Source organism: Marmota flaviventris, chromosome 10 (assembly GCF_047511675.1).
Source record: "Marmota flaviventris isolate mMarFla1 chromosome 10, mMarFla1.hap1, whole genome shotgun sequence".
Lineage (NCBI taxonomy): Eukaryota > Metazoa > Chordata > Mammalia > Rodentia > Sciuridae > Marmota > Marmota flaviventris.
In genome coordinates, this window is record NC_092507.1 from 50598115 (window position 1) to 50625936 (window position 27822).

General features: G+C 43.9%; 2 protein-coding genes across 2 annotated transcripts in view; both read right to left on the reverse strand.

Annotated features, from left to right (window-relative positions):
• Nucleotides 1–12481: 12481 nt before the first annotated feature.
• Nucleotides 12482–12928, reverse strand: LOC114082355 (nanos homolog 1-like). Its single transcript, XM_071618738.1, has one exon. The coding sequence runs from the start codon at nucleotides 12926–12928 to the stop codon at nucleotides 12482–12484; it is 447 nt and encodes a 148-aa protein (XP_071474839.1).
• Nucleotides 12929–20592: 7664 nt separating this feature from the next.
• The window catches only part of Kank4 (KN motif and ankyrin repeat domains 4), a 75050-nt gene continuing 67820 nt past the window's right edge, over nucleotides 20593–27822 (reverse strand). Inside the window, exons 9-10 of the mRNA XM_071618739.1 lie at nucleotides 24701–24901; nucleotides 20593–21809 (exon numbers count right to left, since the gene is read on the reverse strand). Of these exons, the coding sequence (XP_071474840.1) occupies nucleotides 21705–21809; nucleotides 24701–24901 (306 nt within the window). The 3' untranslated portion in view covers nucleotides 20593–21704. The remainder of the gene's footprint in view (nucleotides 21810–24700; nucleotides 24902–27822) is intronic.

The following is a 27822-nucleotide window of genomic DNA, read 5'->3' on the forward strand; positions in this document are numbered from 1 at the left end:
GGTTAAAGGGCATATTTTAAAAATTTAATGATAGTCATTGTAGTTTGCCTAGGTTGAAGATTCTGTATTACTGAGCCGGGAGGAAGGAATCTGTCCATTGAACAGATGGGGAAAGTAATAGAAATGTACAGGGGAAAGGTGGCAGGGTAAAGTAGAGAAGAAAAAATGAAATTTTGCTGATTGTATGGGGAAGGATATTTCATAATCTTATCATGTATCAGTGAATCTGCTTTTTCCATTTGAATATACTCATTTTGCTATTAAAAGTTTTACCTTTTCCAACGTACTTTGTCATTAGTGTATGTAGTTGAATAGTTTTTGAATTTTACTGCCTAGCTCCATACATTTGAACTCTCTTCCCTGTGTTTTCAATAGTTGTGCTTTTATTTTTTGCAATACTGGTGGTTGAAGCCAGGATCTTGCCCATGCGAGAAAAGCCCTCTACCATTGAGTTGTACCCCACTCCTGATGCAGATTTTAGAAAATGAGAAACCACAGAGGGTTAAGGCATTTGGTCCGGGTAGACAGTTGGGAAGATGGGCCCCTTAGTCAGAGTTGCCCCATTATCTTTCCACTCTCACAATTTTGCCTTCACAGCTTTATAGAATTCCCACACACTTTTAAACCATTTCTTACAGGAAGTTGCAAAAAATAATGTCCTGCATACTACTCATCTTGCTTCCCATAGTAACATCTTCAATAACGAGTGTGACATTGTTAACTAGATGTTTAGGTTTCTATGGTCCTAAAGAAATTAATAAAATTGAAAATAGAAATTGAATCTCAGGTTTGGGGGCCAGAAGTGCAGCGTCACTGTCATTTGACTGAAATCACTATTACACGCTTCAGGGAGACTTTCTTCCAGACTCTTCCAGCTTCTGGTGGCTGCTGGAATCCCTTGGCTTTTGTTCAGGTGCCAAGTTACTGCTGTTTCACTCTTGTCACCCCAAGGCTATTCTTTCCCAGAGGCAGTAACTCTGTCCCTCTCATAAGGATACTTGCAACTGCATTGAGGACCTATGCAGATGATCCAGGATCATCTTCAATTGTCCAAAAGACCATTTGAACAATTTGTAAAGTCCAATGGTGTGCCCAGGTTCTCAAAATGGGGCGTGATTGCTCCCCCTCCAATACTATGGATTTAATTATGGGATTCTCTGCACTGAGCTACACCTCGAACACTTTTTATTTTAGGACAAGATTTTCTAAGTTGCTGAAACTGTCCTCAGTTTGTGAGTCTCCTGCCTCAGTCTCCCCACTGGATGGTTTGAAGAAGAGAATGGCTTGGGTCCCTACAGGCTGTGGGAGGTGATAAAAGGCTAACAAAGCCACCCTTCACTCATCTCTAGGCATCCTCTGAAAGCTGAAGGGGTAGGTGGTTGTAGAGTAAATAGTATCCCTCCTCCCACCCCCACGTCCCTTGGAATCTCAATGTGACATTGAAAATTAGTGTGATTAAGTTAATTGATATGAGGTCATACTAGATTAATTGTCCTTAAACCAAGGGTGTCCAGAAGAGTATGTCAGGGTGGGGTAGCTTGGAGTGATAGCTCCACTAGCCATGGGACACCCTGTACGCCCTGCAACCAGCAAAAGCTAAAGGGTGAGGAGGGATTCTTGTGTTACTCTGTGAGCATGATCTACTAGCAAGTACCCTGACCTCCCTCCAGGCTGAAATTCAGGCAACTGGGTATCCCAACCTCTCTGTGAAGGTGTGGGGTGAAGTGTGTGGAGACTCATACTTACTGTTACCTTCAGAGCTTAGCAAACTGTGTTTAATTATAATGCCTTTCTTTTAAAAAAAAAAGGGGGGGGGGTATACACGGTGGCTGGGGGAGTAACAGTGGTAGAACATCTGCTTAGCCTACACATGCAAATGGCTCCACCCTGGGACATAAGGTAAAGGACAAACTTTCCTTTTCTTATCCATAATTTATTTTTTTGGGGGGGTGAGTTACTGGGAATTGAACCTAGGGTGCTTTACCACTGAGCGACACCCAACACTTTTTACTTTTATTTTGAGACAGTCTCATTAAGATGCTTAGGGTCTTGCTAAGTCACTGAGGCCAGCCTGTGATCCTCCTGTCTCAGCCTTCCAAGCTGCTGGGATTACAGGTGTGCACCATGAGCCCAGCCACACATAATTTTTGCTTACCGGCCTTGTAGGCTAAAAAACATGACCTTAAATGCCATTGTATACTATTTGTAAGCCAATCTGCTACTATTGGACACGTGGACTGTTTCTTCATTAGAGACAGCCTAGGGAGGACCCAGGAAGTGAGAAGGTGGTGTCAGTTGAGCCTTCCCTTCATGGTAAACACTGGGGTACCTTTTATACACACATCATTTCACCCTCACTAAAGTCTTCTGTGCCACTATCTGCCATGTTATAGGTGAGGAAATAAAAAATCATGCAAATTACTTGCCCAAATTTACAGAAGTAAATAGTAATATGAATGATCGAAAATTCCAAATGGTCCATCCTTGCCACATTTACAGTACTTATATTTTTGTGTAATTCCTACATGTACTTATTATTTTATTTATTTTCGTGGTGCGGGAGATGGAATATAAGATTCTGCTTGTGAGGTAATCGCTATACCCCTGAGCTAATACAGCCTTAGCTTTTTTTTTTTTTTTTTTTTTTACAGATAGGGTCTCATTAAATTGCCTAGAGCTTTGCTACATTACTGAAGCTGGCCTCACACTTGCAATCCTCCTGCCTCAGCCTCCTGAGTTGTTGGGATTACAGGCATGCACCATGATGTCCGGAGCCACAGAATTTTCATTTTGCCAAATTGAAACTCTGCGTGTTAAACACAACTACCGTCCCACTCCCCAGAAATGTCAACTTCATGTTTTTATTATTCAGACTATTCTAGATACCCCATGTGAGTGGAATCATAGAATATTAGTTCTCTTGTGACTGACATTTCACTTCCATAATATCCCTGAGGCTCATCTGTGATGTAGCAGGTGTCAGCATCTCCTTGAAAAAGGCTGTGGAATATTCCATTGTACAGATGTACTGCATCTTCATTCATCCATCCATAGATGGGCATTTCTCTTTCTTTCATGTCTTGGCTATGGTGAATAATGCTGCAATCATTATGAGTGTGTAAAAATCCCTTTGAAGTCCTGCTCTGGATATATATCTAGAAGTAGAGTTGTTGGGTCATAAGATAATTCAGTTTTTAGGGTTTTTTGTGGTTGTTGTTGTTGTTTTGGGGGGTTTTTTGGAAATTTTCTTATCATTTTCCATAGTAGCTCTATTGTTTTTACATTTGCAACTGCATCTGGGATTTTATTTTGACACAGGGTCTTGATAAGTTTTTGAAGGATTTGCTAAGTTGCCCAGGCTGGCCTCCAACTTGAGAGACTCCTGTCTCAGCCTCCAGAGTCACTGGAATTACAGGCATGCACCACTATGCCTGGCTTAAAGAAGATTTTGAGTCGTAATTTTTTCCTTCTCCTTCATGGAGGTTCACATGCTGCTGCTGGAGCCCCCTGAGGCTCTCGCTTCTGGCTCAGACTGCAAACCAGGCCTGGCCACCTGGTCTGCCCATGTCATTTGCAACCAGCGCCACTACTGCACCTTGACTTCACGTGCACCCCACAAGTTGGGGCCAGCAGGACTGGTGTATCTGGCCCATGCCTTCCTGCACCTGGAGACTGCTGCTTTGACCTCCTTCTTTTTCATCCTGTCCCAAGGAGGCTAACTTAGTGGGCCTCCAAAAGTCACCTCTATCAAAAGCAAGCAAGTTTCATATGAAAGCAGGTTCTGTTTGGAAAGCCCACTGCTCTACCAAATAAAAAGTCCTGAATACCTGCCTCCAAGCAATCTGCATGCATCTTCTTTGGATAGTGCATTATAAGAGGGGAATCTCACTGCTGATCACATTTCCTCTCCACAGTATTTTTCCTTCCTTCCTCTCTCCCTCCCTTCTCTCTCTCCCTCCCTTCTCTCTCTCTCTCTCTCTCTCTCTCTCTCTCTCTCTCTCTCTCTCTCTCTCTCTCCTCTCTCTCTCGAGCTGGGGATTAGATCTGGGCCTCATACATGCAGGCAGATACTCTCCCACTGAGCCACACCCCCCAGACCTGCTGATGGAATTACTAACTCCTGATGGGATCCTCCAGGGTTTACCTAGCTTGATGCAAATTTACACTCCTTGGACTTAAAACTCTTATAAAACAACCATAAAACAGACAGACTCAACACTGAACCACAAAGGAAGCTATGAGGGAATAAAATCAAAAGCATTAATGTAATCTTATCCACAATGCTGTCTTTGCTGGAATTTAATAGCTGGTTACAGTATGTTTATTGCTAACCACTGCAGAAAAGGCACATTTAAATTTTGTTTACCTTTTTTGAGATCGGATTTTAGTAGGGATTTCTCTCTTGAAACCAAAAGAAACCTTCTTTTCCCCAGTGTCAACAGAAGCTGCTGGTATTGGCAGTGCTGAGACAATGACCTAGATGGTGCTGACAGCAAGCTCCTTTCTCCACCTCTCCAAGTTGAAACACAATTCAGTTGTTCCCAAGGACATGTGGACTCAATGTATTGAAACATTTTGAGCTTTGCTAGCAAATTGCTGAGAAATTAACATGCAATTTCCTGATGCAAAACTCCTAAGTCCCCAGCGAGATGTGCTAGGTGCTTAAGATGAAGAGGTCTGGGGTCTGCCTCAACAAATCCTCTTCTTTATTCCTACACTCTATCCCCAGGCCAAGAGCTCATAAGTGGAGGCCTCTGGGTTGGGCACAGTGGTGCATGTCTGTAGTCCCAGCAACTCAGAGGCTGAGGCAGGAGGATTGTGAGTTCAAAGCCAGCCTCAGCAGTTTAGTGAGGCCCTAAGTAACTCAGTGGGACCCTGTTTCTAAAGGAAATATTTTAAAAAATGGCTGGGGATATGGCTGAGTGGTTAAACCCCTCTGGGTTCAGCCCCCAGTATAAAAATAAAAAATAAAAAGTGGAGGCCTCTGTGTTCAGAGCACAGCACAGGTGCACCAGGGCAGAAGACTAATGAGTTTTAATTGCAATCTGTTTGTAATCTAATTCCAAATTTGGGTATAGCTTCCCTATAGTAGGTCTCTCCAGACTAAGAATAGACTCTGCTGGAAAGAAAGGCAAATGTCATACTCTGTTATTCTAGAATCTGTATTCTAATTCAGGAAATTTGAATTGTGAAAAGTGTATATATTCAAGAGACAATTAAAGCAAATTTCAAAATTACATCAAGGCAAGGAGTGAAGCCAGGGGCATTCTAGCCCTGAGCTACATCTCTAGCCCTTTTTATTTTGGGAGAAGTTCTCCCTGAATTGCTCAGGCTGAGCTCTAACTACTAATTAAAATTATAAGTATAATTTTCATTCATTCCTTGCCAAGAGTGCCTTGGCAAGAACTTCTAGAACAATGTTCAATAATATTTGTAATGTCAGGCATTATCTTACACCTGATATTATCAGAAATACTGCACTTTAGCATTAAACTCATCCTTCCTTGGATTTAGAGAATTATTTCCTATGGGCTCGACACCGCCATCTGTTGATCATCAATGGTATCACACTCACTAGAGATGGCCTTTTGGAATTCTTTTTTTTTTTTTTTTTTGCTTTATTTTTTTTTTATTTTTATTGTTGGTTGTTCAAAACATTACATAGTTCTTGATATATCATATTTCACACTTTGATTCAAGTGGGTTATGAACTCCCATTTTTACCCCGTATACAGATTGCAGAATCACATCAGTTACACATCCATTGATTTACATATTGTCATACTAGTGTCTGTTGTATTCTGCTGTCTTTCCTATCCTCTACTATCCCCCCTCCCCTCCCCTCCCCTCCCCTCTTTTCTCTCTACCCCCTCTACTGTAATTCATTTCTCCCCCTTGTATTATTTTTCCCTTTCCCCTCACTTCCTCTTGTATGTAATTTTGTATAACCCTGAGGGTCTCCTTCCATTTCCATGCAATTTCCCTTCTCTCTCCCTTTCCCTCCCACCTCTCATCCCTGTTTAATGTTAATCTTCTTCTCATGCTCTTCGTCCCTACTCTGTTCTTAGTTACTCTCCTTATATCAAAGAAGACATTTGGCATTTGTTTTTTAGGGATTGGCTAGCTTCACTTAGCATAATCTGCTCTAATGCCATCCATTTCCCTGCAAATTCTATGATTTTGTCATTTTTTAGTGCAGAGTAATACTCCATTGTGTATAAATGCCACATTTTTTTTATCCATTCGTCTATTGAAGGGCATCTAGCTTGGTTCCACAGTCTTGCTATTGTGAATTGTGCTGCTATGAACATCGATGTAGCAGTGTCCCTGTAGCATGCTCTTTTTAGGTCTTTAGGGAATAGACCGAGAAGGGGAATAGCTGGGTCAAATGGTGGTTCCATTCCCAGCTTTCCAAGAAATCTCCATACTGCTTTCCAAATTGGCTGCACCAATTTGCAGTCCCACCAGCAATGTACAAGTGTACCCTTTTCCCCACATCCTCGCCAGCACTTGTTGTTGTTTGACTTCATAATGGCTGCCAATCTTACTGGAGTGAGATGGTATCTTAGGGTGGTTTTGATTTGCATTTCTCTGACAGCTAGAGATGGTGAGCATTTTTTCATGTACTTGTTGATTGATTGTATGTCCTCCTCTGAGAAGTGTCTGTTCAGGTCCTTGGCCCATTTGTTGATTGGGTTATTTGTTATATTACTGTCTAATTTTTTGAGTTCTTTGTATACTCTGGATATTAGGGCTCTATCTGAAGTGTGAGGAGTAAAGATTTGTTCCCAGGATGTAGGCTCCCTATTTACCTCTCTTATTGTTTCTTTTGCTGAGAAAAAACTTTTTAGTTTGAGTAAGTCCCATTTGTTGATTCTAGTTATTAACTTTTGTGCTATGGGTGTTCTATTGAGGAATTTGGAGCCCGACCCCACAGTATGTAGATCGTAGCCAACTTTTTCTTCTATCAGACGGTGTGTCTCTGATTTGATATCAAGCTCCTTGATCCATTTTGAGTTAACTTTTGTGCATGGTGAGAGAAAGGGATTCAGTTTCATTTTGTTGATATGGATTTCCAGTTTTCCCAGCACCATTTGTTGAAGATGCTATCCTTCCTCCATTGCACGCTTTTAGCCCCTTTATCAAATATAAGATGGTTGTAGTTTTGTGGATTGGTTTCTGTGTCCTCTATTCTGTACCATTGGTCCACCCACCTGTTTTGGTACCAGTACCATGCTGTTTTTGTTACTATTGCTCTGTAGTATAGTTTGAAGTCTGGTATCGCTATACCGCCTGATTCACACTTCCTGCTTAGCATTGTTTTTGCTATTCTGGGTCTTTTATTTTTCCATATGAATTTCATGATTGCTTTCTCTATTTCTACAAGAAATGTTGTTGGGATTTTGATTGGCATTGCATTAAACCTATAGAGAACTTTTGATAATATTGCCTTGATGATGTTAGTTCTGCCTATCCATGAACAGGGTATATTTTTCCATCTTCTAAGATCTTCTTCTATTTCTCTCTTTAGGGTTCTGTAGTTTTCATTGTATAAGTCTTTCACCTCTTTTGTTAGGTTGATTCCCAAGTATTTTATTTATTTTTTTTGAGGATATTGGGAATGGAGTGGTTGTCCTCATTTCCATTTCAGAAGATTTATCGCTGATATACAGGAATGCCTTTGATTTATGCGTGTTGATTTTATATCCTGCCACTTTGCTGAATTCATTTATTAGCTCTAATAGTTTCTTTGTAGACCCTTTTGGGTCTGCTAGGTATAGAATCATGTCACCTTCAAATAGTGATAATTTAAGTTCTTCTTTTCCTATTTTTATGCCTTTAATTTCTTTCGTCTGTCTAATTGCTCTGGCCAGTGTTTCGAGAACTATGTTGAACAGAAGTGGTGAGAGAGGGCATCCCTGTCTTGTTCCAGATTTTAGAGGGAATGCCTTCAATTTTTCTCCATTCAGAATGATGCTAGCCTGAGGCTTAGCATAGATAGCTTTTACAATATTGAGGTATGTTCCTGTTATCCCTAGTTTTTCTAGAGTTTTGAACATAAAGGGATGCTGTACTTTGTCGAATGCTTTTTCCGCATCTATCGAGATGATCATATGGTTCTTGTTTTTAAGTCTATTGATGTGCTGAATAACATTTATTGATTTCCATATATTGAACCAGCCTTGCATCCCAGGGATGAATCCTACTTGATCATGGTGCACAATTTTTTTGATATGTTTTTGTATCTGATTCGCCAGAATTTTATTGAGGATTTTTGCATCTAGGTTCATTAGAGATATTGGTCTGTAGTTTTCTTTCTTTGAAGTGTCTTTGTCTGGTTTAGGAATCAGGGTGATGTTGGCCTCATAGAATGAATTTGGAAGTTCTCCCTCTTTTTCTATTTCCTGAAATAGCTTGAAAAGTATTGGTGTTAGTTCCTCTTTAAAGGTTTTGTAAAACTCTGCTGTATACCCATCCAGTCCTGGGCTTTTCTTAGTTGGTAGTCTTTTGATGGTTTCTTCTATTTCCTCAATTGATATTGGTCTGTTTAGGTTGTCTATATCCTCCTGACTCAATCTGGGCAGATCATATGACTTAAGAAATTTATCAATGCCTTCACTATCTTCTATTTTATTGGAGTATAAGGATTCAAAATAATTTCTGATTGTCTTCTGTATTTCTGAAGTGTCTGCTGTGATATTGCCTTTTTCATCCCGTATGCTAGTAATTTGAGTTCTCTCTCTTCTTCTCTTCATTAGCATGGCTAAGGGTCTGTCAATTTTATTTATTTTTTCAAAGAACCAACTTTTAGTTTTGTCAATTTTTTCAATTGTTTCTTTTGTTTCGATTTCATTAATTTCAGCTCTGATTTTAATTATTTCTTGCCTTCTACTTCTTTTGCTGTTGTTTTGCTCTTCTTTTTCTAGGATTTTGAGATGAAGTATGAGATCATTTATTTGTTGTTTTTTTTCTTTTTTTAAGGAATGAACTCCAAGCAATGAATTTTCCTCTTAGAACTGCTTTCAATGTGTCCCATAGATTCCGATATGTTGTGTCTGTGTTTTCATTTATCTCTAAGAATTTTTTAATTTCCTCCTTGATGTCTTCTATAACCCATTGATCATTCAGTAACCTATTGTTCATTCTCCAAGTGATGCATGATTTTTCCTTCCTTCTTTTATCGTTGATTTTCAGTTTCATTCCATTATGATCAGATAAGATGCATGGTATTATCTCTACTCCTTTATATTGTCTAAGAGTTGCCCTGTGACATAATATATGATCTATTTTTGAGAAGGATCCATGTGCTGCTGAGAAAAAAGTGTAACTGCTTGATGTTGGGTGGTATATTCTATATATGTCAATTAAGTCTAGGTTATTAATTGTGTTATTGAGTTCTATAGTTTCCTTATTCAACTTTTGTTTGGAAGATCTGTCCAGTGGTGAGAGAGGTGTGTTGAAGTCTCCCATGATTATTGTATGGTGGTCTATTAGACTCTTGAACTTGAGAAGAGTTTGTTTGATGAACATAGCTGCACCATTGTTTGGGGCATATATATTTATGATTGTTATGTCTTATTGGTGTATGGTTCCCTTGAGCAGTATGTAGTGTCCCTCTTTATCCCTTTTGATTAACCTGGGCTTGAAATCTATTTTATTTGATCTGAGTATGGACCCTCCTGCTTGTTTCCGAAGTCCATATGAGTGATATGATTTTTCCCAACCTTTCACCTTCAGTCTATGTATGTCTTTTCCTATCAAATGCATCTCCTGTAGGCAGCATATTGTTGGGTCTTGTTTTGTGATCCATTCTACTAGCCTGTGTCTCTTATTTGTGAGTTTAAGCCATTAACATTTAGGGTTATTATTGAGATATAGGTTGTTCTTCCAGCCATATTTGTTTATTTCTGTTACTAAACATGGTTTGTTTTCCTCTTTGATTATTTTCCCCCCTTTACTGTCCTACCTCCCACTGTTGGTTTTCATTGTTATTTTCCATTTCCTCTTCCTATAATGTTTTGCCGAGGATGTTTTGAAGAGATGGTTTTCTAGCTGCAAATTCTTTTAACTTTTGTTTATTGTGGAAGGTTTTAATTTCATCTTCCATCCTGAAGCTTAATTTCACTGGATACACAATTCTTGGTTGGAACCCATTTTCTTTCAGTGTTTGAAATATGTTATTCCAGGATCTTCTAGCTTTCAGAGTCTGTGTTGAAAGATCAGCTGTTATCCTGATTGGTTTACCCCTAAATGTAATCTGCTTCCTTTCTCTTGTAGCTGGGCCAGAGCAGTTCCGGGAGCCGGAATTCGGCCGATCCGGGCTCGGTGTATGTTCTGATAGGAGCAGGCTCCAAGAAGCAGTTTCCGCAGGTTCTTTAGCACTGAGCCTGAGTAATTTGTCTGCGAGACGCAGGCGAATGGCAGCCTGAAATTACCTGTTCTATGGCTGAATGAGCTGCGATCAATCAAAAACAGGGATGGTGACGTCAGCTCCGGCCTTTTGGAATTCTTAAGGATAATTTATCATTTAAAATATTTTATTATTTAATAATATGTTGTTATTTTTTTTCTTTTTTTTTATTGTTGGTTGTTCAAAACATTACATAGTTCTTGATATATCATCTTTCACACTTTGCTTCAAGTGGGTTATGAACTCCCATTTTTAGCCCATATACAGATTGCAGCATCACATCAATTACACATCCATTGATTTACATATTGCCATACTAGTGACTGTTGTGTTTTGTATAACCTCAGGGTTATACAAAAGAACATACAAGAGGAAATGAGGGGAAAGGGAAAAATAATACAAGGGGGAGAAATGAAGGTCAGTAGAGGGAGTAGAGAGAGAAGAGGGGAGGGGAGGGGAGGGGGGATAGTAGAGGATAGGAATAATATGTTGTTATGAACAGAATGTGTTTAGTCAAAATTCATGTGTTGAAGCTCTTATATGGTCATATTTGGAGGCTGGGTTTGGGAGGTAATTAGGTTTAGATCAGGTCATGAGTGTGGACCCTCATGATGTGATTAGAGTCCTTAGATAGAAGAGGAAGAGAGGACACACTGAAGAGAGCCCAGGGGAGCCCGAGGTGGGAAGGCAGCTGTGTGTGTGCAGGTGAGATGTGACTGCCCCATGCCCAACTTTTTTTACTTTAAAATGTTTTCATATCTAATTACAAGTAAAATTGGTCCATAGTTTTCTTTACTAGGTTCCCAGATGAGTGACATGTTGATTTTGTAAAGTCCATTAAGATGGTTCCTTTATTGCTGTATTGTTTTGAATAGTTTAAATGCACATAATATCTATTATTTGACTATTTAAAGAGTTGCATGTAGAATTACATCAGTCTAGGGTTTTTGAGGAGAATTCTAAAATTTTCTTTCATAATCTTTATGCTTTATATCTTTTTCTAATCTAATACAATTGCTTATTGAATACACATGCTTACTGAAGATCATCCATGCGGGGGTTTCAAATTTATTAAAGTAATTCGTAACAGTCTCAAGTGTATTCATATTTCTCTACATTGGAGCAAGTTTCCCTTTATTATTTCTTTTTTTTTTTTTTTTTTTTTTTTTTTTTTGAGTGTATTGTCTTTTTTTATTTTTTATTTTCAGCACCATCTCCAAGTGTATACACAATATGATTATGACTTGGCACAGTTTTTAAAGGTGAAAAAGGCTAGTTGCTAGTTCAGTTATAAAAGATCTGGTACATAAAAGGAGCTGTATTCTACCTACTACAGACTGCATTTTACACCTCCAGTTAGGACGGAAACAAGCCACAAGGAGGGAATACCCAATCAAATTAATACTGAAAAGAACTAAATTTCACTTCTTATAATGCTTATAATTGCTTCACCTGGAATTAGAATATAACTAAGGACAACTAAAATAGTGCATCAAACAATAAAATAGTCATTTTGCTGACATTCTATAAAATCGTCAGTTTTAAGCTCAGTTCAGAGGCTATTAAAAAAATATACTAGACCTAGTAAAGTGCCTCCATTCATAAAACGAAACACCCAAGATTAGAGATAATTTCATACCGACGCGCATCTAAAATAGGTCGATGTATACAGTAAATAAACAGCATCTCTCGGCTGCCATATTCAGTTAGTGAAATACACATCCAGCCTTCTTCGCAGTCCTGGATGTGTGCAAACTAGAAACTAGAGACACAGTCCCCCTCATCCATCCCACTCCAAAAAAAAAAAAAAATCAGCATCTAGTCTCAATCTGCTTGACAGTACTCAGCGGACTTCACGACATTCCAGGTTGAGCCAGTGCTGACAGCTCCGCATCTCCCCAATAAACAGGGAAAGATAGTTCGCAGAACAAAACGGAGGCAGCGTATGCGGTAGCGTCAGGTGCCCGCAGACTGGACGCCGGGCCCTGAGCGCAGCTTCTTGCCTGGCAGGCTGTCCTTAGCACCGCGCAGCGGTGGACGCGCGGCGGGCGGCGCTGGCACTTTGGAGAGCTAACAGTACTTGATGGTGTGCGCCTTGTCGCCACTGGCGCCGCACAGGGGGCACGTGTAGCGACGCAGCACAGGGCACAACACTCTCCCATCGGGGCCCTTCAGAATGTGGGTGGTGTAGAGAGCCACCTCCTCCTTGTTCCGGCAGAACACGCACACCTGCAGCTCGGGTTTGAGCAGCCGGGCGGCGGCCGTCCCTGAAGTAGCTTGCAGTTGGGGATCGGCCGCCCACGCCGGGGCCCGCTCCTCTCGCGGCGTCACCTCGGGGGTGGTGGTGGCGGCGGGCTCACAGCCCAGCAGCACCCCGGCGGCGCGACCTGCGAACGGGCTTAGCTCTGCAAAGCGCTCCTCCAGCAGACCATTTTCGGCGGGGCCTGCGCATAGCTCCAGCGTGAACCCCCAGGAAGCGGCTCCGGGACTCCGGCTCGTCGCTCTCCTCGTCCTCATCGTAGTCGGGCGGCCCCAGCGCCCCGGGCCTGGCCCCCCGTGTGTGTGTGTGTGGGGGGGGCAACAGGACGAAGATGACGAAGAGGGTGGGGAGCCGCCACCACCCGCGCAGCCTTAGCGTGGTTCGCTGTCCACCGCCTTGGTGATGAGCTTAGCAAGCCCCAGGTAGTCATTCCAGAGCTGAAGGGCGCGGGGGCGCGGCCAGGGCGGGGCGAGCGGGGCTCCCAGGGAAAAGCCTCCGTGGGCAGGAGGCGGGCCGCACACAGCTCCCCGCCCCCGGCGCAGGCCTGAGGGAAGAAACACGCGGAGCTTGCTCGCTGGCCAGCTGCGCCCTTTATTATTTCTAATTTTGTGTTTTTGCTCTCTCCTTTTCCTTCTTCCCCTTTTCTTTCTTAGGCTAGTTACCAATCCTCATCTTGTTCAGTGATGTGCATTCTATATTTACAAATTAAATTTTCATATTTTCTTAATCATTAACTTCTGACCTATAACACTATTGCACTCTTTCTTCTGCTATTGGGGGGATTTAATTATTTATTTATTTATTTTGTGGTACTGGGGATTGATTGAACTCCAAGGCACTTAAGCCCTGAAGCATTTCCCCAGCCCTTTTTAAAAAGAATTTGGGACAGTGTGTTGCTAAATTGCTTAGGGTCTCACTCAGTTGCTGAGACTGGCCTCACTAGCGATCCTGGTGCCTAAGCCTCTGGAGTTAGTGGGATTACAGGTATTCACCAAAAAGCATGGCTCAAAATGTATTGTGTTTTTTTGTTTGTTTGTTTCTTCTGTTTTGGTTTTGGGGATAAAACTTCAGGGCGCTTCGCCACCGAGCCATATCTCCACCCTTTTTAATATTTTATTTAGAGACAGGATCCCTTAGGGCCTCCCTAAATTGCTGAGACTGACCTTGAACTCATGATCCTTGGTCCTCAGGCTCCTGATCCGATGGGATATCAGGTGTGCATTACCTCCTCCGACTGTTTTTTTTTTTTTTTTTTAACTTCTCCATATAGGTGAATTTTCTTTCTTTCTTTTTTTTTTTTTTTTTTGTGAAGTGTGGGTTTGGGTGGGGATTGTTGTTTTGTTGTTGTTGTTTTTCACTTTTGTTATTTTCTAGTGGCAGTTAGTGACTTTCTTTGGGGTAGCAGCTATGGGCTCAACTGCATCATCTGTTGACCTTCTGGGACAGCATGCCCACTGGAGATGACCTTTTGAAACTTGACTACTTTTCAAGGTATTTTGGAACCTATGTTCAAAAGACTAGAGAATCCTGAGCAAGATGGGAACATGCAAATACTGGGCTTGGAGACATCAAGGAGGCAGAAGGCACCATACGGGAAATTCTTAGAGGAGGGGAAAAGGAGCCTCACAGTCTAGCAGGAGGGAGTGACCCACTTGGGATTGGTGGGTGTTTGGAAGTGGGGAAGCTGGGCCAGACCACAGTGGAGTGTGAAACCAAGGCTTTAGTTCAGAGAACTTCTGTAGGCAGCGGGGAGCTTTTGATGGGTCTATTGAGGGCAGGATGCCATGAGCTGAGAGGGGTTCAGCAGATGCAGTGGACAGCTGGGTGGTGGACACTCCTGCCAGGTCAGTTCTCAAAGTCAAGAAGAGTCCTAGGTACAGATGTCCTTGGGATGAAAGTATTTGGAGAGGCTCTGGGTCCCTAAGGGAAAGAAGCTAAGAGAAGAAAAGAGAATGAAAACTTTTCAATGGGTAGGAGGAGAGAGGATCTGAGATGGAGCCCTGGGGGAGGAGAGCCAGGGAGAGCAGCATGGCAGAAGCCCAGTACAGAGCAGCACTAAGCTCAGGAAGTCACTGCATTAGCACTGCACATGGTGGAGGAGGGACAAAACAGAGGAAGAGAGAATGGGAGAGACTGTTCCCAGTAGAGGGCTCCCTCATTCTGGCACCAAACCTGTTAAGGAGCAAAATGGAAGCACTGATGGGAAGTAGGTTCTAGAAAGAAGGGGTTCTTCCTGTTGTTGGGAGGTCAGACTTTTGGGTAGCACATTCTTGTTGAAGATATTGACTAGTGCTTTTTTTTTTAGTGGTTCTGGGGTTTGAACCCAGGGCCTTGCACATGGTAAGCAAGCACTATACCAACTGAGCTATAGCCCCAGCCTCTGGTGCTTTTTTAAAAAAAAATTGTCAAAGAAAAGTCCACTAGATGAAGAAACCTAAACTAAGTAGTATTTCCTTCATGTTTCTTATAAATAGATGTCTCTCTAAATATTGGGAATATTTGATTGTGGATTGTGAATATGTTGAACTTTTCCATGCAAATGATGTCTAACAAATGTTCTCAATAAATGTTAGTCACCCACCTTCCACTCGAAGTACTTTCTATGTAAATCAGGGCTCAGTGTTCCACCCTAGGAGGTAGGTTATTCCTGATTAGAAAGGAGATCAAGTCTGCTCCTGGGGCCACATGTGTCTGCTTCCAGGTCCAGGCTGTGTGCTTCCAGCCTGGCTTGACCTTTCCAGGCACATCAGCATTTACCTCTGCTAAGCCTGCTCTCTTCTTTGTCTCTCTCTCTCTCTCTCTCTCTCTCTCTCTCTTTTTTTTTTTTTTTTTTTTTTTTTTGGTATCAGGGATTGAACCCACGGGCACTTGTTCACTGAGCCATATTTCCAATCCTTTTTTATATTTTATTGAGAGACAGGGTCTCACTGAGTTGCTTAAGGCCTCGCTAAGTTGCTGAGGCTGAGTTTGAACTTTTGATCCTCCTGTCTCAGCTTCTAGGATTCCAGGCATGCTCAAGGGTGCCTGGCTCACTTTGTCTGTTTGCAACTGGGTAATCACTTTGGAAGCTTCAGGGCAGTCCTCTTGCTTCCAGACTGCACATAGACCAGGAGGCATGTGGAAAAGGTCACTGTGTCATCCAATGTGACTTGTCCTCCAACAAACACTCATACAAACCATGCTGGATTCTAGTAGATAAAAGTCTGTCCAGATCTTGAACAACTCTCCTAGCCCATGATGGAACATGAATTCAAAGGGCATCACCGTGTTGTGTGGTGTGAGGGATTAGTTTCTGGTTTTCCGGATTATTTTTACTGTCTTGATAAGTGACTGAAAGGTGTCCAGGTCGACATGCTTGGCTATTCTGATGCTTACCTGAAATGCTTAGAATTAAAAATATTGGGGATTTTTTCAGATTTTGGAATAATAACATACACCTCATGTGTTTGGGATGGGAATCAAGCTTAAACATGAAATTTTAATGTGTATATGAGTGTATGTGTGGGGGTGGTCTGCAGATTGAACCCAGGGATGCTTTAACAGTGAGCTCAGTTCCCAGGTATTTTTATTTTGAGATACGGTCTCATTAAATTGCCAAGTTTGGCCTTGACCTTGTGATCTACCACATAGGCAAAGAAAAAGAAAATGCTTCCCCTCAAAATTTGTGGCTGACCAACCTTTTCATAAATACCCTTTTATGAGTTTTCTTGAACAGCCATGTCAAATTACCACACATTGTGTGGCTTAAAGCCACAAAGTTTACTTTCATAATTCTAGTTATTTGTTTCCAGCAGCTTCTGGCTCCAGGTTTCCCCTGCATGGTGGCTGCTTCGTTCCAATACTGCCTCTTTCCTCAGATGGACTCTAAGTGGGGTCCCCTTTGTTGAGCTGTTGATGTTGGTTTGGGACATGCTGGATTTGACCTTCCTGTGGGCTAGTCAGAGGGAAGTGTCCATGGAAGTTAGGCTGAACAGGAGTGGTATGGTAGATTCATGGCCTTTCATCCAGGTGTGAATGTGTCTATATTACTTATATCTAATACAATGTAAGTGCTATGTAAGTAGTAGTTTTATTGTATTGTAGAGGGACTCATGAAAAGAAAAATAGCCTGTATGTGTTTAGTACACATGAAATACATCTTTCAGTTCACACTTGGTTGAATCCACACATGTGAAGCCCTCAGATGTGAAGGGCTGGTGGACCCGGGGAAGTCAAGCTGCTAAGCACATGGCCAGGTCTAGGGGAAGGGAAAGCTCTCTGCAGAGCTCTGCCCTGAGCCAAGCACTGTGCTGAGTGCTCTAGCTAATTAAATGCTTGCCAGAACAGAGGAGGAACTGCCATCCCAGTTTTTAGATCAAGAACCTGAATGGCCAAGTGGCCCAACTGGGATCCAAACCCTGAGACATCTGAGTAGACACCAGGCCTTGGTTGGCTTCTGCAGGCTGCATACCCAGGGGGAGCATGGGAAAAACACTCACCTAGGGCAGTTACTGAAGGCAAAGGAGGTATGCATTGGAGCCTTCATGGAGCAAGGGTTGCCCTAGTCACATCAGGAAGTAGTTTCTCACCACTGCTCTGCTCTGAGCATCTGCTCCAGTCTTTCCATCTGAAGAGTTCCTTGTGGCCCTCAGCCCACATGGCTGACCTTGGCACCAGTAGCTTCTGAGATCCACATGTTACAACCTGGACACCAGAAGCGGGTTGAAGCCCTCTTCTAAATCCCAGCTTCTGGTTCCTGATTGGCAGAGGTAGTGTGTGGTATCTGTCTTTTGGGGGCCAGTTCCAAGTGAGTTCTCTTGCAGGAACATGGCAGCTTACTGGTACAGTCCTGGGATGAGGAATGGGTCTAGGAAGGGAGGTTTCCAGGCCAGGGGAACTTGGTAGGTAGTCCAGGAGGCAGCTACTCCATAAGCTTATTCTTTGCTCTTGATCTGATGCCCACTCCTAGTTCCTTCTTGCTCCTACCTTCAATTTGTCTTGACCTTTACTCATGCAAATTCAGCTTCTGTCCTCATGTCTCTTGCACTCTGTGGTTGCACTCTCTGACAGTAATCCACCGCTATTGCCTGAAACTCTACATGTTTTTGTATTCGAAATGCTCAGATAATTCAATGGCTTTGCATAGATTTCCACACCACGTCATTTCAAACTCACTGGTTTACTGGCTACTTTAGGGGACCCAGTTTGTATTCAGGCATCTGTCAGGTGACCCCTTTCTACAGGTCTTTAGGCTGAGTGCTTTCACTTTGGGCATAAACAGGGGATGGTACCAGAAGGAGACATCCACCGTACCTAGCTTTGCCATGATGCTCCTTCCAAAAGGCTTCCTAAGCTTTTCTATGCTAAAGTCCACTTATGGTATAACATTAGACCCTTAAGATTGCCACAGGGTGCTGAAGACATTTGTCCATCTCAACAGAGTTCCAAATGTACTGTGTCTTAAACAAGTTAGAGTATTATTCCTTGCTCAAATATGAAATAGGGAATGAGTAGTCCAGAGCAGATTGGATGGGGACGAGGCTGCTTCTGACTTGCTGTTCCATCATCCCTCAGGTGTGGGCCTCATCTTCATGGATCAAGCTCTCTGGTTACCACATTCCAGCCAGTCAGAGGGGGAAAATGTGTCCCCTTCACTTTCAATGCAGGAGCCAGAGTTTGCACCCTTTGCCTTGCTAATAGCTCATTAGCCAGATCTTAGTTGCTTGGCCACACCAAACTCAATGGGCACTTGGAAATGGAGTCTGTCCCCTGGGTGGTTAGGTGCCCAGCTAAAATTTGGGAGTTGTGTTACTAAGGAGGAACAGAACCTAGATATGGCGGACAATGGTACCACCATTCTCCTGTCACCCATTTCTGATGCCTCTCCATGGGTATGTCACCCCATCTTGGCATGCCCCAGTTCCTGATTCCTTTCCTGCAGGGCTCTGTCTTCATCCCCACCCAAATTGCTATATACCCAGTGTCTCATAGGAACCTTCCAACTGATCGCTTTGCTTCCAGTCTCCCCCTGTGATCATCAGAAGAAGTAAAACTGATCAAATGGCCCCAATATTCAGAAAATTTTCATTGGCTCCCACTGCCCATCGCAATTTGCTTTTTTGGTTTTTTTTTTTTTTTTTCCTGTACTGGACTTGAGCTCAAGGCTACTCTACCACCAAGCTACACCTGCAACCCTTTTTATTTTATTTTTTGTACCAGGAATTGTACACAGAGAGGTTTCACCACTGAGCCCTGTTCCCAGCCCTTTTTACTTTTTGAGACAGGATCTCACTAAGTTGCCTAGGGCCTTGCTAAGTTGCTGAGGTTGGCTTTGACCTTGAGTCACTGGGATTACAGGCACACACAACCATGCCTGGCCTTTTTTTGTTTTGAGACAGGATCTCACTACCTTGCTGAGATGGGTCTCAAACTTGCTAACCTCCTGCCTCAATCTCCCGAGTTTATGGGATATAGCTATGAACCACTGTGACTGACAGGGGGGTACATAGGATTTCTGAATCTTTGAAGTTAGCAAATTTTGCACAGATGTGCATTTTTCTGAGAGCTTCCATTCTCCAAGTGGTCTGTGAAGCAGACTTCTGGAGTTCTAGGCTCAAGTCCTAATTCTTAAGATTAACACGTGACACATCTCCCCACTTCACCCCCAAATCTCATCTCTGTGCACTTCTCCCACTGCTGCTCTGTCCCCAGTGCTCTAGCTAGCTCCCACCCACCCTTATGGCTTTGTCCAAAGCCACCTTCTCTGGGAGCTTTCCTGACTTCCTCTGGCAGCCAGTTCCCACAGCACTGTGCAGTCCTATTCCCCTGTGAACTGGGAGGAGGTGTGGAACTTTGAAGAAGAGGGGTCTAGTGGGTGGTCTTTAGGTCAATAGGGGATGTTCCATAGAAAGGAAGTGAGGTATTTCTAGGGGGATCCTGGTTAGTTCTTTTATGAGGGGCTGTCAGAAAAGCTGGAGCTCAGACCATCCAGCTCTCCAGCTTCCTGTTTTGAGATGTGATTCTTCCTCTTCCATGAGCTCCTATCATCTGTCCTAGGTCCCTTGCCAAAGCCTGGGCCATGAGGATTCGACTTACAGCCTTCAAAACTGTAAGCAAAATAAACCTCTTTTTCTTCATAAGTAGGCTGTCTCAGGTATGTTGTTATAGAAATAAAAAAAAATGAACTAATATAGACCTGCACTGCGAGTTCCCAAGAATCAATAGCAGAGAAATGCACAGAAATTTTGAGACAGAAGACTGAGAGGCAGCACTTTTAATATACAAACAGTAAGGACAGGCCAGAGCCCTGCTACCTGAACTGTGGATGTATCCCAATAGCCTCAGCATCCTCTGGAAACTGGTCAGAAATGCAGACTCTCAGTCCCCACCCCAGACTTACTTCTTTCTAACAAGGTTCCAGAGTATTTATATGCACATTAAAATTTGCAAAGCACGGGGACAGAGAATGTATAATTGTAGTTTTTTGCTCTAACAACGTGTTTTGTGGTCAAAATAAATCCATTTAAAGCACTTTTCCCCCTCATTATTTGCCCCAACCTCTTCACCTCTGAGCAGCATCAACACACATGAATGCTCTTGCTCTGAGTCTTGGCGTCATTTGAATCACAATAGCATAAAGAAGTTTTCCACACCATTTCTGAGGACAGCCTTTACGGGTTATAAACTGGATTCCAAAACTTCCATCAGCAGTTTGTTGTGCAGCACCTCCAGGACGTAGGTTGTAGGATGATTTCTGCTTTTAGAGATGATGAAACCAGGGTCCCAGGAAGCTTTGTGACTCACCCAATGAGTGCCATGCAAGTTAGCATTCCAGCCACAAGAAAAACTCATGCTTTTGCGTTTTCAGCAGGAGGCTCACCAACCTGGATGTCTCTTTTCTTTTTATATAAAGGGGAGATTTGTGGTTTTTTTTTTTTTTTTTTTTTTTTTTTTTTTTGCATAAGAGATGTTCAGAAAGAACAATTCATAGATAATCTATGTGAGCTACTGAATATGAACCATGCATGTGTGGGGCTAGAGAACAGGGAATTCTCAAGAAGGAATTGTCCAGTGGAGAGAGGTCAGTGTGGGGAGGGCCCTGCCCTGTGCACCCACTCCTGCTGCAGCTATGGCTCAAGGGCTCTTCAGCTAGGAGCCCTGACACCTCAGAGCAGATGCTTGCTCACAGGAACAGCACTGGGGATTACTGTGAGGCTATGGATGATCATGGTGGCTTCTGAATGACAATAATCCATCTCCAGGATCTCACTTGGATTCGTTTCCTCTGTGGGCTGGGAATAGCGGATAGAACTGGACCCTGCCACTCTGTGATGCACATCATTGACTTGGACTTCCTGATTAATTCCATTTCTAGGGGCAGATTGGAGCCACTAGATGACTCAGAAATGGTCAAGAGTGTTATAGTTTGCAATGATGCCAATATGCTTCTTCCCACCTTGTCTGAATTCAAGATTCCTCTGTCAAGCCCCAAATGGGATTCGCTCATTTTCGCCTGACTTCATAGTCATTTCCCGAAGGTCCTCTTGAGAATGATTCAATTCCTTGCCATCCTCTGTAGACATGCATATTCAATGGGATATATATATATATATATATATATATATATATATATATATATATATATATATATGATTAAAAACAAAATGACAGTGCATTTTAAAACTCCTTGTAAAAAGTATTGCTTTTCTAATGTGCGAATGTGCTCCTGCCTGCCTGCCACATGGTGTTGCCAAGGCAGAGTCACAAGGAATTCAAGGCTGAAGATGTTTGGGATTTGGGCAGAAGCTAATGCACCCTGCACTCTGCACCTTGCACCCCACTCTGAAACCCTTGTTGTTCTGGGGCTTGGCCTTAGGCGTAAACTACAAAGCATCCTAATGAGCAGAATTACACAACAGGAATGTATGTGCATATTTGACATAGTTTCTTCTCTTGAGGGGCGACCCTCAGGCTTTGACCCTGTCCTCTCCAAGGGCAAAGGAGGAGTGCAGAGAAGGAGCCTTTTCTTCCTGGCTGCTGGTTCCTCTGCAGCCTCTACAGCCCCAGGGACCTGCCCCGTTCTGCGTGGGCATGCAGAAGGCCTGCAATTTCCACATGGGAAGGTGATTGCAGAACGATGGACAGAGCGGTGTGGCCAGCCTACAGAGGAGGAAGAAAGGAGAAATACATTGTACCCTATCTGCCTCCAGATCCAGCGAGAGAGCGGGATAGGGGGCACGCCTGGGACGGAGGGGTCTATGTCAAGTAGCCCAGGGAACGTGCCCTGTGCCTCTGCCGGGAGTTCTGTGTTGAGTTACTGTTGATGAGAGATGCTGGGCCTCGGAGCCCCCACAGGAAAGACTCCAGGAGCAGAAGGGCTGCCTTCTCCTGTAAATGCAGAGCAGCAGGCACAAGCCTCAGTACCCACCAGGTGCCTTCCGCTGGAATGTCTCACTCTGTGGATGGAGACACTGTGCTCACCCAAGTCACCTGGGTGTCAATTCAGGTGTGAATCCTGAGGGAAGCCTGAGCCATGTGACTGGACCCAGGTGAGGTCTAGAACCCATCTTCATGCTGCTCACACTGTCTGGCATTCCTACCCTGACCCACCTCTGCTAAAGCAGATACCTGCCTCCCTGTTCTCCTGGCATTAATGTCCCTCCTTCCAGGTTAGAGCCTTGCCCTGCCCTGCCCTGCAGCAGACCTGGCCCTCAGAGCTGCCCTGGCACCTCCCCATCCAGCACTTGGAGGGGGAGGGGGCTGGCTGTCTAAACTCACTTGGATTTCAGTACGCGCCCAAGCCAGGTTCTCACCAGCGGCACTATTGACATTTGGGGCCAGATAACTCTTACTTCACTGCTGTCCCTGGGCACCGTCAATGTTTAGAGCACCCCTGGCCTCTGCCCACCAGATGCTAGGAACACTCCTGCACTCCTGGTGATACATACAGATGGCTTCAGAGATTGTCAAATATCCCCCAAGGGGCAAGATGACCCCCACCTGAGAACCACTATACTAAACAAAGTATGGCAGCCAGCTGGCTTCTCCTTCAGAGGCCTGTCTCCCTCCACTGAGTGACACCCCCTGCCCCACTCCAAACCTTCACCCTCCCTATTCCCTCTGGACACTGCCTGTCAATGCTGAGGTTCTCACTCACTGATGTGCTGGCTGTTTGGTTTTTGTGTCATTATTCATTAGTCATAATCATCACAATGACCATCAACTATATACGTCATAGAAGTCTAGTATAGGGTCGTAGTCATTACAGCCTTAGGAATAGTATACTGCTATACCCATTTTACAGATGAACATCACAGAGGCTCAGAAGGGGTAGGTGACCTTCCCAAGGCACAGTCACTGGACCCAGATTCAAACTCCTGGGCTTTGAGTTCTAAAGTCAGTGCTTTTAACAATCACTCTTGAGGTATCCAAAGAGCAAAAGATGCCCACCCCCATCCCCACCTCATGGCTCTTCTACCTCTAGAAAGTGGCCACTTTGCTCTCTTACCTGTGACAGAGGTTAAGGGGCCCAGGAGAACTCTCACATTCCCTCCTTGATTATCTGGGCTAACCAGGAACTCCCAAAACTCACACCCTGCCGGTCCCACAGCTCTCCCCTCTCAGCCCTCTTCTGGGCAGTAGTGGTGGTCACTTCTGAGAGGGCTCTGGGTCTATGATGTACAGCCCTGATTTAGGTTAAGGGCTGCCTCCCTCATCCCCAGGACACCCTGGCAGGGAGCTTGGGAACCCAGACCTTCTGACCTCATGATATTTGGGAAAGGGGCTTATATCTTAGCAGCCCACTCTGTTCCTGTGTGAATTTCAAGAGGGTCTGTGTTTCCTAATTATTTCAGAAATGACTTTGGGGCACAGCTGGGGTTTGCAGGACACGGGGACACTGGACAGGGAGCCTGCTGTCTGGTGTGATGCAGGGGACTCGGCTTGAAAGCTGAAGGATCAATCTTGGGTAATTCAGATGTGACCAGGAAAAGGTGCTATCCCTGGGCAGGGCTCCCCTCTCCAGGCTTTTGTTCCCCTTGAATTGAGGATGTTAAGAAAGCCTAAGATGTCTGCTTGAGCCCTGGAATTGGAATGCCAGAGTAATGGATGCCGGAGTCAGGCCGGAGCTGGGATCTCTGCTCTAAGGATGGGCTCCCTGTAGCTTGAGCATGTGAGGGAACATTTCTAGGCCTGTTTCCCTATCAGCAAATGTGAGGATCACTGTGCCTGCCTCGCTGGATCATGAAGAGGAGGAGGAATGATGCGTGGGAAAGGTTTAGTTCCCTTGAGCACTCCAGAAACTGTGCCTCCCGTAGCTTCTGATGAGTGGTCTCTAAAGTTTGGGGTTCACTTATTCAATTGATGATTCATTTGCTGATATGCGGTAGACTCTCTGAAAGATGCAAAGATTCACCTGAGACCTAGAGATATGCTGCTTCCATGGGACAACAATGAGGATGGTGGGAGAGCTGGATGTTGGGCTCAGGAGTTCAAGGGAGGTGGGTCCCACCAGCTGTGTGATCTTGGGTACTTTACCCCTTGAACCTTACTATTTAGGACCTCAGTTTCCTCTAGCAAAATGGTGGCAGCTATATCAACCTCAGAAGGTCATCGTGGGTTTAAATGATTTTGGCACAGGTTAGTTATCATCATCATCATCATCTCATCATCATCATCATTATCATCATCAATGTCCTCACCTTACTGAGACCTTTATTTAAGAAACCTGGGTTTAGCAGGGCTATTTCGCAGGCTGGCTCGGTGGAATGGGCCAGTTTGCAGAGTGGATCAATATCAGAGAGGTATTTCCAGTTTCACAACTAGAGATGACTCTGTAAAGTTTGGTCCTTCGTCCAGTTGTCCAGAGCCGTGGGTTTCCCAGCCGTCAGGCTCCAAGCACTGTATTGCCTCATTAAATCTACAACAGCCTTGTGAGGTTGATTTTTTTTTGCTACCACCGTATGGTTCCCTGGATTCTGCTGGCCATCGAGGCACTTTTCAGGACCAGAAGTTAAACACTAACCTACTTGTTAACTGCCCATAAGTCTCACCTTATCAGTCAGGCTGCTGTCACAAGCCGGGTGGGCCAGAAGCAGGCGCACCAGTTCGGCGTTGCCATGGTGACAGGCCATCATGAGAGCTGACAATCCATCGTGGTCCTGCAGGTTGACGTCTGCCTGGCAGCTCAGTAGCGCTTGGACCATGTCCTCCCGGTCGTGGGTGACCCCCAGCATCAGGGCGGTCTGGCCTCCCTGCACATGGGGCAAAGGGGATATGTTGAGGCTGCTGCCAGTGCCAGGGTGCTCAGCAGGGACTCCTCAACAAAGTGACCATTCCTTCCAACGTGGCTTTCCTTCTCTGTCTGGCAGAATTCTACTTCCCCAGGGTGCTAGTCAGGTACTCCATCTGCTCTAAAGGCTTTCCAACCCGCCCCCCAACACCACTACCCAGGTGGGATTCATCACACTGGGCATCGCAGCTTATCAATCTCTCCTGTTCTCAAGGCTACTGAACCTCCTAGCTACACCTCCTGTAGTTTCTGATGATTGGACTCCAAAAGTTGGGGTTCACTTATTCAATTGTTGTTTCATATGCTGATATATTGGCAGGGACTGTCATCTTTGTCTCTGTCTCCACAGTACCTAGCACCCAGCACTGATACATGTGGAGCCATGGGGGAGATGAAGGTTGAGTGCTTCAGCGGCCTGCCTTCCTATCACTGCCCTGGCCCAGCCTTCCCCAGGAAGCCTTGGTCTGCTCCACGCCTCTGGTCTTTTTAGATTAATGATGCCCAGAAGCCTTTGTTTCAATAAGCACTCATGTCCCTGTGGCTTTTCTAATTCATAGTCATTGACATCCCTGTGATCACCAGTGGACAAAGCAAGAGAATCCGAAAGTGAGTCCCATCTCCAGCTCTGCCAGCCACCAACGTGGGACACTGGCTGACTCGATGCCTTCCCTGAATTCTAACTTTGTTTACAAATGAATGGCCTTTCTGAGTGTATCTCACAGGACTTTTGTGGGAATCAAATAAGATAAAGGATGTAAATAGAGTAATGTGTGGGTGGTAATTTTTCTGATTAAAAACTGACAATTTCTTATTTCCCATAGATTTTCTTGTATATATTATTTAAATTTTTGTATTGGTTCTTTTTAGTTTCTCATGACAGTAGAGCGTATTTTGACATATTATATATATATATGGAGTATAACTTCCCATTCTTGTGGTTGTACATGAGGTGGAGTTACACTGGTTGTGTATTCATATGTGAATGTAGGAAACTTATGTCTGATTCATTCTACTCTTTCCCATTCCCATCTCCCTTGTATACACTATTTACATGTCGATATTTTCCTATAGTCCTCTTATACGGATTTATTATATTTTGCCCCTGTGGTTCTCCTGAGTTCCAGACAGGTCAGTGATTTCTCTCTGATGGGATACTGGGCTTTGTAAGATGGCAAGAATCAGGCAAAGTCTGTGTTTTCTTTCCTCTCATATACCTTGTGACTCTGAATGCCATGTCTAAAAAGAGCTGAGGACATGTTTGCTGCTGTGCTGGCTGATTACAACTCCAATCTACAGTCCCTGTGCATTCTGCTGCACTGTTCAGCACCCTGGGGCTTTGAAGAAAGAAAGGGGGCTTGCAATCAGAAAAATCCAGGCTCTGCCAGTTAGGACCCACATGAATGTGTGCAAGATATCCTCCATATCACTCCCTGGTCAGGGAAGACAGGAGTGACCAGCATTCTTGGACTAGTGGACTTGTAGTGAGCCCTGGGCATGTGTTACCTGTCAGGGTCTTCATGCTGGTTGGAGATGGTGTATGGCAATTGCCCAGTTCTTGACAGTTATGCCATCATCTAGGTTCACTCCAAATGGATAGGAAAGGGGCTGGGGTTGTGACTCAGTGGTAGAGTGCTGGCCTAGCATGTGTGAGTCCCTGGATTTGATCCTTAGCACTACATAAAAATAAATAAATAAAACAAAGGTATTGTATCTGACTACAACTGAAAAATACATATTAAAAAAAGGGGGACAGGAGAGTGAAATGTACCTATTCATTACTGTTTGGTCAAAATGGCAAGTGACCTTTGGAGGGGTCCCCACTATTCTATGTAGTCCCTTGTCCAACTCAAAGCCCTGCTACGTGAGACCACACCCCTGCCCTGTGTTCTCAAGAAGAAGATTCCAGGCCCTAAGGCTCTGATTGCCTTGAATACCTTTGTTGTTCACAAGATCTCTCTTGTGTGAACCTCAAACAACTTCTACCTAATCACTCTATGAAAAGTTCAGAACACTGATTTTGGGTCACTTTACACATTCATCAGAGTTGTTTGGGGTAACAGACAGGCTGCTTGAGAAGAGCATAGGGTTCCTGACATTGGAGGTCATGGGCTCAGAGAGCATTATAATGAAGCTGGAGGCTGGATGCCTGGCACACATCTGTAATCCCAGCAGCTCAGGAGGCTGAGACAGGAGGATTTGAGTTCAAAGCCAGTTTCAGCAATTTAGCTAAGCCCTAAGCAACTGGGTGAGACTCTTTCTCTAAATAAAATACAAAAAAGGGCTGGGGATGTGGCTCAGGGGTGAGTGCCCCTCAGTTCAATCCCTGGTAGTAATAATAATAATAATAATAATAATAATAATATGAAGATGGAGACTATTTGGTATTTTACAAATTTTTTTAAAAAAGGGAGGGGAGGAAATCACCGAGGTGACTTTCAAGTGTTGTTCTTACCAGAGGCAAAGGTACCCAGTGAGTTAGTGGGCCCATGTGTCCTAGTAGACCCAAATGTCCTGACTCCCTGGCTACTACCTTTGTTGTAGGGTCCTTTTGGCTCTTGGCAGAAATTACTCTTATCATCTTGACCCATAGGACTGTTCCTGGGAACCACAACATGATTTATGTGCCCAAAACAATGTCATCACACTGGTTGGTGGAGTGGGAAGAAAGACAGGGGCATTTTCTTTATTTTTATGTTTTATTTTTTGGGTACCAGGGATTGAACTCAGGGGCACTCAACCACTGGTCCGCATTCCCAGCCCTTTTTTGTATTTTATTTAGAAACAGAGTCTCGTTGAGTTGCTTAGGCCTCAGTTTTTGCTGAGGGAGGCTTTGAACTCACGATCCTCATGCCTCAGTTTCCCAAGCTGGTGGGATTACAGGTG